General features: G+C 47.8%; 5 protein-coding genes across 5 annotated transcripts; 4 read left to right on the top strand and 1 right to left on the bottom strand.

Moving 5' to 3' along the window:
* Positions 1-1,016: 1,016 nt before the first annotated feature.
* Positions 1,017-1,853, bottom strand: FPRO_15413 (uncharacterized protein; the record flags this gene model as incomplete). The annotated part of the gene is made up of 1 exon (XM_031220271.1): positions 1,017-1,853. One exon carries the CDS (start codon positions 1,851-1,853, stop codon positions 1,017-1,019), a length of 837 nt encoding a protein of 278 aa, XP_031085946.1.
* A 1,509-nt stretch (positions 1,854-3,362) lies between these two features.
* On the top strand, positions 3,363-4,542 carry FPRO_15414 (uncharacterized protein; the record flags this gene model as incomplete). Its single annotated transcript, XM_031220269.1, has 3 exons — positions 3,363-3,859; positions 3,976-4,027; positions 4,084-4,542. 3 exons carry the CDS (start codon positions 3,363-3,365, stop codon positions 4,540-4,542), a joined length of 1,008 nt encoding a protein of 335 aa, XP_031085945.1.
* A 615-nt stretch (positions 4,543-5,157) lies between these two features.
* FPRO_15415 (uncharacterized protein) lies at positions 5,158-6,298 on the top strand (the record flags this gene model as incomplete). Its single annotated transcript, XM_031220268.1, has 3 exons — positions 5,158-5,293; positions 5,371-5,653; positions 5,701-6,298. The coding sequence occupies 3 exons, from the start codon at positions 5,158-5,160 to the stop codon at positions 6,296-6,298; spliced, it is 1,017 nt and encodes a 338-aa protein (XP_031085944.1).
* A 1,795-nt stretch (positions 6,299-8,093) lies between these two features.
* Positions 8,094-8,920, top strand: FPRO_15416 (putative pectate lyase; the record flags this gene model as incomplete). The annotated part of the gene is made up of 3 exons (XM_031220267.1): positions 8,094-8,244; positions 8,298-8,427; positions 8,479-8,920. 3 exons carry the CDS (start codon positions 8,094-8,096, stop codon positions 8,918-8,920), a joined length of 723 nt encoding a protein of 240 aa, XP_031085943.1.
* A 1,646-nt stretch (positions 8,921-10,566) lies between these two features.
* Positions 10,567-11,885, top strand: FPRO_15417 (putative endopeptidase K; the record flags this gene model as incomplete). Its single annotated transcript, XM_031220266.1, has 3 exons — positions 10,567-10,860; positions 10,921-11,106; positions 11,160-11,885. The coding sequence occupies 3 exons, from the start codon at positions 10,567-10,569 to the stop codon at positions 11,883-11,885; spliced, it is 1,206 nt and encodes a 401-aa protein (XP_031085942.1).
* Positions 11,886-12,587: the final 702 nt, after the last annotated feature.

Here is a 12,587-nt window from a genome sequence, read left to right as displayed (position 1 = left end):
AATGCCTACCTAGGCACAGTCGTAGTTCTGCCCAGCCAGATAATTGGCACGTGAATGCACATGTCCGTTTCTCCTTGACAAAAAACAAGAGCTTATAGTCGCAAAATGACAACCAGAACTTCCAATATTGCTGCGAGATCTTGACAACTTCTAACTAGGTAGATTGCTGGCTGACCCCAACTTCCTGAGTTAAGACAGTTTGCAATGGGCCTTGTTTATCGGGTATTGTCCTATGCCTATGAGCTCAAAGACTCCAGGTTATCGAGAAGCATGACTTCCGAAGCCCTATGACTATATGATATGTTCCAGAGCGGATCTACGATATATCCGGAGATCTAGGCATAGAGGCAAGCCACAGATCGAGTCTCCATCAAGATCTAATCTACCTGCATGATGATGTGGCCCCCTTGTCATCTCTGCACAGCCACTCCGCATTCGAAGATCGTACGATCCGGACCTTTTAAGCTTTTATTCTGAAAATGGACCACTCTAGTTTCACTTGCTCGCCAGCATTATCCTTAGACTTTTCAAGACAGCATGTAGTTGCGTCAGGGCAATCTCTATGTTCTTGATAATAATATGCGCCTCAAATTCTTAATATTTCTTCAGTCCTTTGGTCTGCACTTTACAAAGCTTCTTATTGTTCAAATTCCCAATCATCTAAACATATTTTGCCGATACTTAGGTACTCGTCTCATTTCTCGTTACTATCAACGCTACACCTTTTCTTCTCTCCTTGCAGAACAAATATGGAGCTCCCAGCATGAGAAGAAACAGAGCCCCGAGGAATCATGAACTGAAGGGGCTCAGAATTGATCAATGTGGTCTGCTGAGGTGTAGGGTTGAAAGGATGTCAAGAGAAGCTTCAAGTCTGAGCTTTGTAAAGGCATATTTTTGCTTCCATACCTATCTATGGCATATCTGTATAAGGTTGGCTCTTGAGTACTAATGACAAGTGCTATGTACTAAACTCTCGACACCATATTACGAAGTGCGTCTGTCATCTTTCCTCTGTCTCAGTGTTCCTCCTTCCACTCACGCAATATTCTCGCATTTTCTGTGCAGCCCGTCAGCTTCGCCAACATCTCTGCGTCGGCAACATTCTGTGTAGTCTCAACTTTGGGCTGAGCTCCCCTCTCAAGTAGCCACCTCACTACATGAGCTCCGTTCTCCTTTACGGCAGCATAGCATAGAGGAGTTCCCCAATGGTAAGCACGATATGGTACAGTCGAGTCCATTGAGTTGATGTCCAGTTTCATCTCATCCACAAGAAACATCAACATTTCTGCTCGCTCCTTTCTTGTTCTGGCTTCATCTCCAACTATCTCATCATGGACTTCTTGACAAGTGAAAGGGTCTGCACCGACTGTTGCTGCCTCTCCGGCTGCTCGGTGAAGCGTCCGGTGGCCCAGCAATGCCCCCTTGCTATGTAGGAACCGGAACGTTGCAACAGAGCCTCTGACAGCACACGTCTCTAGTAATGGAGCTGGCTGTGGGAAGAGCTCATAGAGGTCCACCTCGCCATATGTGACCCGTGCGCCATGCTCAACCAACCAGCGAACCAACTGGTAATCGTCGCAGACGAGGTCGATTAGCTTATCGCCCCGCTTAAGGGATCTGCCAGCGTCAGCCTTGTTGAGATCCCAGCCATGGGCCACAAGCAGCTCGACAAGGAGGATGGAGGAGTTTGCGGCGACAGCAAGAGGCGATAAGGACTCAACAGGTGCCCTTTCACACTCTAGAAGATATCTCACCAGGTCGATGCATCCGTGGCGGACACACCGTCCCAGTATTGATGGAAGCAATTCTTGAAGAGAAGAAAAGAGTTGAGAGTCAGCTTTGATCATCTCCATGGCGACGATGAGCTGCGATAAAGATCTTTCCCGGATTGCCATATTAAGCATGCGACGGGGATTTGGAGACTGCATTGCCTCACTTGTTTAAGAGATGGCACAATAATGAATGGTATGGCGGCAATGGTTTTGTGTATTCAAGTAAGTTCATCGATAGAAGATGCCGATTTCCTGTTCTCTTCTTTGACCTCACTTATAACTAACTCCACGATGCTTTCGTCTCCAATGAGGAACTGAGCTATGAGAGAAAACTCAATACAACTCACAAAGGCTATAGATCTCATGCCAAGTACCGGGATAATCAGAAATTTATGCAAGCTGTCAAACCTGAAACAGGGTTAAAGCTTAATTGTTTTCCCGTCGTTCCATTTTATCTGATTCTGCCTTCATTGCATCAACTGTTCTAGCTATTTCAAGCAGGTCATACTGTCGGTCCGACATTTATACTTCAAATACCCATTATACGTACATCAGCCTGGTAAGGTACTGTTTGGGACTCATACTGTCTACGCGTCTACGCCTAAGAACAAGCATAGCTACAGCCTCCACCGAATTCTACTATTGATCGAAGTAGAGGGGCATACCCGATTTCGAGTGTTAATAACAGGCTACCGTGCTGCCTCCTCATATAGAGTACAAACAACTCCGTGCGCTTTTCTGTTTGCCTTACTCATAACGAACTTAATATCTCGCTTATGTTTAATAAAAACAATTGCTAACAGCAAAAATCTGGACTAGTATCAACTTGCGGCGCAAGGGCTTGGCCACAGAGAAAAGATGAGGTTCTTGTTGAAAATATTCAAGACATCTCGTTCAAAATTACGTGAAATGAGGTTTATGCCATCCATACTTCGTAAGGGCACTTCTTTGCACGGAATTTACCGACAGACTTTATTGGGCAAATTTTATTCCGACCACCACCAAATGTTGAAACAGAGATATGTCTGTGCTCGCCCTGTATAACCCCAAGCCTGTCCAGCTGACGCACCCATGGATAGCATGAATCTGCATTTTGCTTCGAAATATTCTTGGCACATGGCAGGGATCAACGTAGATTGGTCCAACGTCTTCGTATAGTCTCCCAATGGAGTTGCAGAGTAGGAGAAGTCGGCTTCACCGAACAGGATCCCCTTGAATGTCAGAATAGAGTTGAGCTCGACTTCGGCATCAGGGAGCAAGAACATCTATCATAAGTGACAAAATGATTTAGTTAGACCCAGTGTAGACTTTACGAGCTTCTATATTGGTTGTTTTTGTCATTTGGGGATATATCACATAGATCCTAAGCTCTCTTGGACACCCTAGTTCGGCAGTTGGAAACTTCTGTATCCTATGGCTTGCCTAGTACCATAGCCTTCATGGCAAACTCTGGTCTATATATTGTAGGCAATAGTCCTCAAATTCGAGATTTATCAGCAGTCATTCTTTCATTACAACATTCTTCACTCGTTTCTCTTAACTCTCACTCTCCTTTACTTTCACCTTCACTTTCACTTAGGCACCTTCATCATGGTCCGCCTCGCCACTCTTTTCCTCTCTTTGGCTTGCTCTGCCTTGGCCTCTCCCTTTGTGAAGCCATCCGATTCATCTTTGTCTGATGTCAGTGACGTTGGATTTGCCGTTCATGAGAGGGCTATCTCGAAGGCAATCACGAAGCCCGCCATTGTCTGTGACCTGACTTGCAAAGCCTGCTTAGCCAAACCAGCCCCAAAGAAAGGCAAGGACGCAGGCAAAGGCAAGACCACTGGTAAGGGCAGAGGTAAAGGCAAGGGCAAGGGCAAGCCTATTCCTCGCTCTCTGGTGCTTGGGGAGAGATCTTTGGATGACATCGAGGACCGTTGGGGTACCGATGCAACCGCGGCGAACGAATATGTCATGGAGCAGATTGACAGTGACACTGGAAGTGTCAACGAGTTGGACTGGAACCTAATTCAGCATGACGCTGTCTCAAGCCATGGATCTTGGGCTGAAAAGCCGTTGCGAAAGTATATCCGGGGTCTTATGGGGTAAGTGATGCACCAAGTTTATGATAAAATGATCATAAACTAGTCTGAATATCTTCATTACTTAGGATCATATCCTAATGCCAACTGTCGGAGTTACTTTACTTACATGATTTTAGCTGCACTGGCATCATCATCGTCTCTGACAAGGGTTACTGGTTCGCTCATTTTGTAAGTCATTTCTTAACTGGATATCTTCCTCGAGTTCAAGATACTAATTATTATAGATGGAAACTGGCTTCCTCAATCGCGGCGACAACTGGGAGAAAAAGATCATCAAGCCTCTCCAGCAGGGTACCAACAAGTTCACCACCCCCAGGTCTCTGGCCGGCCCTGGTGGCATTCTGAACAGGGCAAACAACGTCAAGATCTACGTCTCAACCCCCCGCACCAAGACATCCACCGAGCAAAGCCCAGTCCTCTTGTACAAGGCCAAGGTCGATGAGCTTCTGTCTAATATCACTGGACGAGGCGAGTCTTTGAACGATGTTCAGGTCATTACCCGCGGTTATCTCAAGCCCGAGAGTGAGGCAGAGGTTGAGGCGTTCCACAACAGAGCCAATGGAAAGGTCCTTATCGAGTACGACAACAACCAACTGGATGTCAACGGAAACCAGCCCAACCCTAGAGAGCGCATGTACCGTGTCTGGCTTGAGCACAAGTACTACGAGCACAGATTCCGCTAAAGGGATGTATTTAGATAAAGGAGGGGGTTTTGCTTCGTTCGACGATTTTCCCCCTTGTCTATCTTTGGGGCGCCAAAATTAACTAGTCTACTGAACCCGTACTGAATTTAATAAGTGTATACTAAAACTTGCCCCGTTCTACAGTGAATGTGTCCAAGCCTTTTTTTCATGTAAGACAAACTCATCTAGTCTAGTAAACATCCGTGTCCTCCACTAAATTTGGGTATGAGCAGCTGTTCTTTCCGGCCAGATGATTGATCATATAGGTGCCGTTTGTAACTGGAAATACTTGCCGCTGTCAACTCGACCAAGGCACAATGCTGGCTTGGACATGAGATAGTTCTCTCCACACTGCGATTCAATTTTAACTCGCTCATAGGTCATTGATCCATTGACTGGCAAGTCGTAGGGGTTTGGCGATATTTTCAGAAACCCTGTAAATCGAGCCAGGGATGTTGTTGTGCCCCCAATCAGAACCCGCCGATTTTCAGCTACGCTAAGATTGTTGCCACGACAACGCCAAGTCAACAACACCAACTCCAGCAACAGATCAAGCAATTGAACATGATTCAACAATTACGACAGCATAACCACTCGCGATCGTGCGCAAAGACAATGTCACTAGAGAATCGGATACAGCTCTGGCTGCAACGGATCCAAACAGGCTCGCCATCTACTCCTCAGACCAGACAAGGTCCAAAGCGCCGTCGCTTAAACCTCCCTTCCCCAGAAGCCTCGCAAAGTGACAACAGTATGGCTAGTCCCAAGAAGCACACTCTCACCGACCATGACGATGAATTCGAAACCCCTCGTATCTCGCCTCATCAGGCGTTGGAATCCTTCCTTCGTCTCAACGTTCCGTATACGGGGAATTCAAGTGGGCCAGACAGCCCATTCTAAGCAAATTCCTCTTTTCAGACGATCGTGACAATCTTGGGCATACGCCAACGCCTGAAGCTATACAGTGGATTCTTCACGAGGCTGCCTATTGCAATAGTAGAAGTTGTTCGGAGGCAGATTGGAACGTTGAAGTTCATCATCGTGTTCTTTCTGCTGCTCTGAGACCGTTGCAGGGTCCGAGGAGTGACCAGTTCTTTGACTTCCGACTTAGGTGAGCACATCCACTCGAGGAAACTTTGCAACTTCTGACTGTCTTAGTACAACCGCTTCAATCATCACCGCGTATCATGTGACGTCAGCGTCTAAGAAAGTTGACTTTTGCATGTATCTCGATCCCAAACAGGATGAGTCTGCCCAGGATTCGGAGACCATTGGCGCCCTAAAGGATATCCTCCCTCTCGGCATGTTCAATCACACAAATTTAGCCCCCCTCTCCGACAATCCCATCGCCGTCAGCATCGAAATCAAGAAGACAGGCGAAGGCTGGGAGAACGCCAGGCTTCAGATGGAAGTCTGGATGGCGGCCCACTGGCAGTTCCACCGACAATTAGTCTCGTTGCGACAACGTGCACAAGAGCTCACAACTGCCAACGAGAAGGTATGGAACTTGCCAGATTTCATACCTGGCATTATCATCCAAGGACACGATTGGCATCTTATCATCACAACGCCGGAGGGAGAGAAGACAGTTTTCTGGCAGAAGAAGAATCTTGGAGATACATCGAGCTCAATGGGGATTTACAAGATTATATACAATTTGCAGCTGTTACGGCAATGGGCACAAGAGGAATATTGGAAATGGATGAGAGAGTTGTTACTGGACTGGCCACGAAATGGTGGGGAATTGGTTGTTTGAGTAATTGTGGATTTGGAAGCAAGCGTGACGAGTGATATTTGATATGATACCCTATTATAATGATTCACGGAAACTATGCCAAGCGTCTACATTGTTGATAGAGTGACCTGGCTTGACAAATCTATCTTCTTGTTTACCCGTCATCTGTCCACGCAACACATTAGAATATTTCCCAATGTTAAAACAGCATGCCACGGTCCAGAAATTCACCCTGACCTCAGCTCCGCCATTATTGATCTTTAGGCATCTAATAAACGAAGAACGAACTGGAACCTCAAGCTAAGCTGTGATGCTTTGGTCATCTGGACATCGCCATGCCAGTCCATCATAGCCGAAATTCGGATTGAAAAGCACCCTAATGACCTCGGGAGGGAACCCATTCAGAGACTGTCCAATCGGTGCTACTGATGAATCAAGAACATCAAGTCTCAGAACGAGGCCCTCTGATGCAAGTGCTCATTAATATCTATATAATGTGAACTGAGACTGCAGTCGCCTAGCCTGGTGGAAATGAGACTTGATCAGTCAGAGCAGAAGAAAGTATCAGCCTATATCGGTTGCATCCAGAAGAGGAACACTCTGAAGTAAAAGAAGAGTTCACCGGGCCCTGTATCAGCCAGAGGCGTGTATTATGGAAAGCAAACTTGTACGGCCGCAAATTCGATGAATTTTCCTGTACTTAGACGCATCATGCACCTGTCACGCGATTCGTGTCAAAAACACATTGCCAAGTCGCAGGGTCCTGTCGGCAGTTGCCCTTGGCGCGTCCCATACTGCTGGGACCATCTGACGGCCCTGTAGATCTTCCAGCGTATAGTCTGTGGCCTATATGATCAGCAATTTGAAACAGTGCTCTTCAAGATCTCGAGAAACATGAGGTTTCTGTATCATCTCTCTGTTCACATAACCATCTAGAGCTTTGGAGCTTCCGGATACATATCTAGTCTCCGAACCCAGAATCGGATATCACCGCTGCCCCCAAAGTATCTCTGGTATCCAAGCTTGTTGCGGTCTGAGTAACCTTAAAGCTTAAGAAGGAGAGACTTTGTTTATTCATTCAAGCCTAGAACACTGCAGGGTCATGGTCAGATACAACACGACGATCGCTGGCCTCTCGTAGGTGCAAAATTATTCCTCACGGCTACACGGCTTTTAACCACGAGGGTCTGACGTTACTACATTCCATTATGCCCGTGGAAGATCCGCATCGAAACTCAAAGTCGTTCATATTCCAGGTAAGCTTAATTGGTGGACACGTCACTAAAAACAAGCATGATCGAAATTCCACCAATCTCGCCCCGTCACTTTCATCCAGCCTTACTAGTTTCATCTTCCCCATGCTTATATTGGGGGTAGTATCTCCATTACCCCAGACTTCGGGTCGTCGTGCAGCTGATCATATCGAGCAAGTCGAGCAGAAAATCAGGTCATTTGATTGGTCTCCGCAAACAACGAGTCGTGACGGAGAATTATGACTTTTAATTCCTCGAATGAGAATTGAGTCTGGTTCGAGATGTAACATTGAACGGAGTTTCACTTCGGTGACTAGCTTGCCGTTTTCGGACTCGAGGGTGATTATACGATGCTAATTGGTGCAATGCGCGAAAAACAGGTGCAGGGGCTTTAGAACAAAGGGGAAGATTGATTGAAACCGATATATCAAGGGGAAATGACATATAATGTTGATAAATATATAAAGGATGAGAGATCCAGGGAGCCAAGAGACTTGTTTATTCAGCATCACAACTCCAGCCTTGACTAGATACATCTTCGGGATAACCTCAACGAATTCATCATGAAGTACACTGCCATCCTCGCCCTTGCTGGCGTCTCCTCCGCCGCTGTCACCAAGACTCTCCCCAAGTCTGCTGGTGCGACTTCATTCCCTACTGCTGTTCCTGTCAAGGGTAGCTACGATGGTGGCATGAAGCGATTCGAGCGAAGCCGTAAGCCTCTTTATACATTGTCTCCAGAACCTCTGACTAACACTCTGTCCTAGCCTCTGTTTGCCAAGGCCAGACTGAAACTGGTGAGAAGGATGCTATGTTCATTCTCGAGAACGGCGCCACTCTTTCCAACGTGATCATCGGCGCATCTCAGGCCGAAGGTGTCCACTGCAAGGGTACTTGGTGAGCAAGTTTCTCTCGACTCACCGTTTCTCATGCTGATTTTTACTTTAGCACCCTGAACAACGTCTGGTGGGCCGATGTCTGTGAGGATGCCATCACCCTCAAGCAGACCAGTGGAACTTCTTACATCAACGGTGGCGGTGCTTTCCATGCTAGCGACAAGATCGTCCAGTTCAACGGCCGCGGAACCGTCCAGATCAAGGATTTCTACGCCGAGGACTACGGAAAGCTCGTCCGCAGCTGCGGAAACTGCAAGGATAACGGCGGCCCTCGAAACGTTATCATCCAGGGCTCTGTTGCCGTCGACGGTGGTGTCCTCTGCGGCATTAATACCAACTATGGAGACACCTGCAAGATCACCAGCTCGTGCCAGAACAAGGGCAAGTACTGTGACCGCTACGAGGGTAACTCGAGCGGCGCTGAGCCTTCCAAGATTGGATCTGGCCCTGATGGCAAGTACTGCACTACTTCTGGAGTTACCACGAGCTGCTAGACGATTGACGAAATGTTATGAGAGACGGACGGAATGATGGTTTACTTCTTGCTAAGAGTTTATGTACCTAAGCTTTATGTCTGTATATATTGTGAGTTTAGCACATGGCTCGCCCCAATATCAATTGCAGCTTACTTTATGCAGAGTTGTTGAGTTTCGTGTTGAACTACGTGAAAGCCTCACCGCTCCATCGAAACTATGAATTATCTCATACGAGTCAGTGTTACAAAAGTTCATTGTCGTCACTTGATGCCTTCAACTTACACCAAGCCAAATGGACATGTATATCCGGAACGGCTCACTCGGAGGACTGCCCGGCAAATGAGCTCGGATATTCACGTAGCCCTTAAAACATAGTGCTCACAACAATTCAGCCCAACCTGCGGAGCCAAGCCGTTAGCCTTACGCCTCTTCAATTGGTCAAACCAGACTAAGGACGGACTAGTTGCTTAATTGGCATGTCGACCGAAACCTGACGTGATGGCAATTGTCAAAGCTTCCCCATGTCAACAGTTCTAGACCATTGAGAGAATGAGTTAATGTTTCCATGACTGCCGATGACCCGGCATATGGTGACATACTAAGGATGGTCATCTTATAAGGTTCCGGATAGATCTCCGTTTATCGTTAGTTGTCCCGCGAAATGGATATGTTTTCAATATATTCTTGACACTTATTAGCAAATTGCGACCTCGCCCATTGAAACAGGGAGGAAGCTAAGATGATCTACGTCGGAACTTTTTCCTAGCCTCTTGCAACCCTAACGATTGCCTTCCATTTCTCGGCAGCAAAATATCCCTGCAGTGTATCAGTTGACGATGGTTTCAAGTATCATCAATTGCTTGTGACTGGCACTTTTGAAAATCAAAGGACCCTGCTACCCTGATATCTTTGATTCCTGCTTGATTGAACCTGTCAAGACCTTTTGATTGAGCTATCAAGCTTATTCAGGGGAATTGTTGAAACCAACTCCCTGACTCGGAAATAGATCGCCACGCGTCGTCTCGATTGGCTGACACCCTCGGGCGATATCGTTTCAAGAAAGATTAGTGCCCCAGAGAGCAGCTCTCGACTTCAATTGGCTTGCCCATCAATCTGCTAATTGGCACCCCCACTGCGCTGGCGGTAACCAATTCACCAGTCAAAACACAAAACAAGGCACAGAATAAGGAGCCTCATTAATTATGCACTCCTTTCATCTCGTGGCGAATGGTGCTCTAAATTCTTGGACCAAGGCATCGCACGTTTCGGTTGGCTAAGTCGCTTATGGTTAATTCTCATGCTATACCTCACCAGGCACGCGATGCCTGGGATCGTCGCTCGCTTTAGGCAGGTAGTGGTTGCGGCCGGGGTCGACTATCTCGAACGATGACGATCATCGTGGCACATGTTTGACACGATAGGTTGCGTGCCGAAAGACTACCAACCCAGCATCCGATCAAGGAACATGGCTCCAAGTTGAGGTGGCCGTTAACAACTAAAGGAGAGACAGCTTCAAGATAAATAGAAGCCTCTGTCTCTATCAATATCTTGTTCTCATCAAGCAACTCAGCTCTTCAGTCTTTACACCTACATTCACTCAACACCACTCTTTACAACTTACTTCATTCTTTAAGTTCTCCAACTTACAACAATCTTTCTTCAAAATGCGATCTGCTACTCTTCTCGCTCTTCTCCCCTTTGCGCTGGCCGCTCCCTCTGCTCCCTCCCGCCGGGCCGAGCCCGCTCCCATTCTTCGCCCTCGCGGTGTCAAGCTTGTCGATGGCAAGTACATCGTCAAGATGAAGAAGGGCTTCCAGGCTTCTTCCATCGAGAGCTGGGTTGACAAGATGATCGAGTCCATCGAGGCTGATGCCGATTACACCTACTCCAAGGGCTTCGGCGGTTTCGCGGCCAGCCTCAAGGATGATGAGCTCAACAAGCTGAAGCACGACCCCAATGTCAGTGACTTCTGACTCATATGGATACAACCACAAAAGATCCCAGCTAACAAGGTTTAGGTCGAGTACATTGAGCAGGATGCTTATGTTACCATCACGGCTACTACTCAGCAGAGCAATGCTCCTTGGGGTATTGCTCGCGTCTCCACCCAGAGCCCTGGTGGCAGCACTTACTCCTACGACGACAGCGCTGGTGAGGGTACTTGCGCCTATGTCATCGACACCGGTATTGATGTCGACCATCCCGTAAGTCTGAACAGATTCTAGAGATGAAACAGTATAACCTAACACAATTGCAGGACTTCGATGGTCGCGCCAAGTTCCTCAAGAACTTTGCTGGTGGTTCCGACAGCGATGGACAAGGCCACGGCACTCACGTTGCTGGTACCATTGGTTCTACCACCTATGGTGTAGCCAAGAAGACCAGCCTCTTCGCTGTCAAGGTCCTCGGCGATGATGGCTCTGGTACCAACTCTGCTGTCATCGCTGGTATGGATTTCGTTTCCGGTCACGCCAAGGAAGAGAACTGCCCCAACGGTGTCGTTGTCAACATGTCTCTCGGCGGTGAGACCTCCGATGCCGTCAACCAGGCTGCCAAGGCCATCGTTGATGCCGGTCTCTTCCTCGCTGTCGCAGCCGGTAACGACGGCAAGGATGCCTCTGGATCCTCTCCTGCTTCCGAGGAGAGCGCCTGCACTGTCGGTGCCACTACTAGCGACGACACTCTCGCCGACTACTCCAACTTCGGCTCTGTCGTTGATGTCCTCGCTCCCGGTACCGATATCCTCAGCACCTGGCCCAACGGCAAGACCAACACCATCTCCGGTACCTCTATGGCTTCGCCCCATGTCGCTGGTCTTGCCGCTTACTTCCTTGGTCTGGGACAGAAGGCTGAGGGTCTCTGCGATTACATTGCCTCCAAGGCCCTTGATGGAGTTATTTCCGGCGTGCCTTCTGGTACTGTTAACAAGCTTATCAACAATGGTATCGGTGGTGGCAGCAACAGCAGCAGCTTCCGCCACTAAATATAGGCCAGCGGCCTTTCTCTTCTGAGTCCGATATTTGATCCGAATCTCGGTGAGATGGATACATATTTCTTTTCATTGCCTATTATGAGGTAGTTTCCTAGCTGTATGACTTGAAGCATTGAATAATAAAAGCATTTTTTCGGCCGACTTCTTGAACCTGCTTTGATCCGTGATTCCGCCTGCTCTATCTGAGTCTCTTGCCAAACCGGTTGCAAGCTCCTGGCGCTTGCATCTTGGCGCATTTCAGGTGACAATACAGCATTCTGGTGATAGCTGAGCTGGCCTTGTCTCTATTAGATCATGAAGAGCAAAGAGGTGAAGAAGGTCTCCAGTCGTGACTCGTATTCCTGATTCTGCAACAGCCACCGCAGCAACGACTACTGGCGAGTCAAGCGCACCTCTGCAGAGACAGCATCTACAACCATATCAATTGAGGAAACAACTACTGCTGCCGAAAGTGCCTCAACAGAAGATCCAAAAAGTGCTGGTCAATACCACGGTGTACCCAGTATCTTCAGACTCCGGTAAGCCAGGAAAATGCCTTGTTGCAGCAACAGTAACAACGGTCATGTACACTGTCGTCAATCCTTACAAACCTCCGAGTTGAGTGTCAGTATCCCGTAACGGCATCAGTTGGAAACCATGTTGTGCCTGGCTTCAACGGAATACTCACGATAATGTGAGTCTGCGGTGCTAGAT

This window comes from Fusarium proliferatum, assembly GCF_900067095.1.
Source record: "Fusarium proliferatum ET1 genome assembly, contig: FPRO_scaffold009, whole genome shotgun sequence".
Classification (NCBI taxonomy): domain Eukaryota; kingdom Fungi; phylum Ascomycota; class Sordariomycetes; order Hypocreales; family Nectriaceae; genus Fusarium; species Fusarium proliferatum.
Note: the sequence above shows the minus strand (reverse complement) of the source record. Positions and strands in the feature narration are given on the sequence as shown.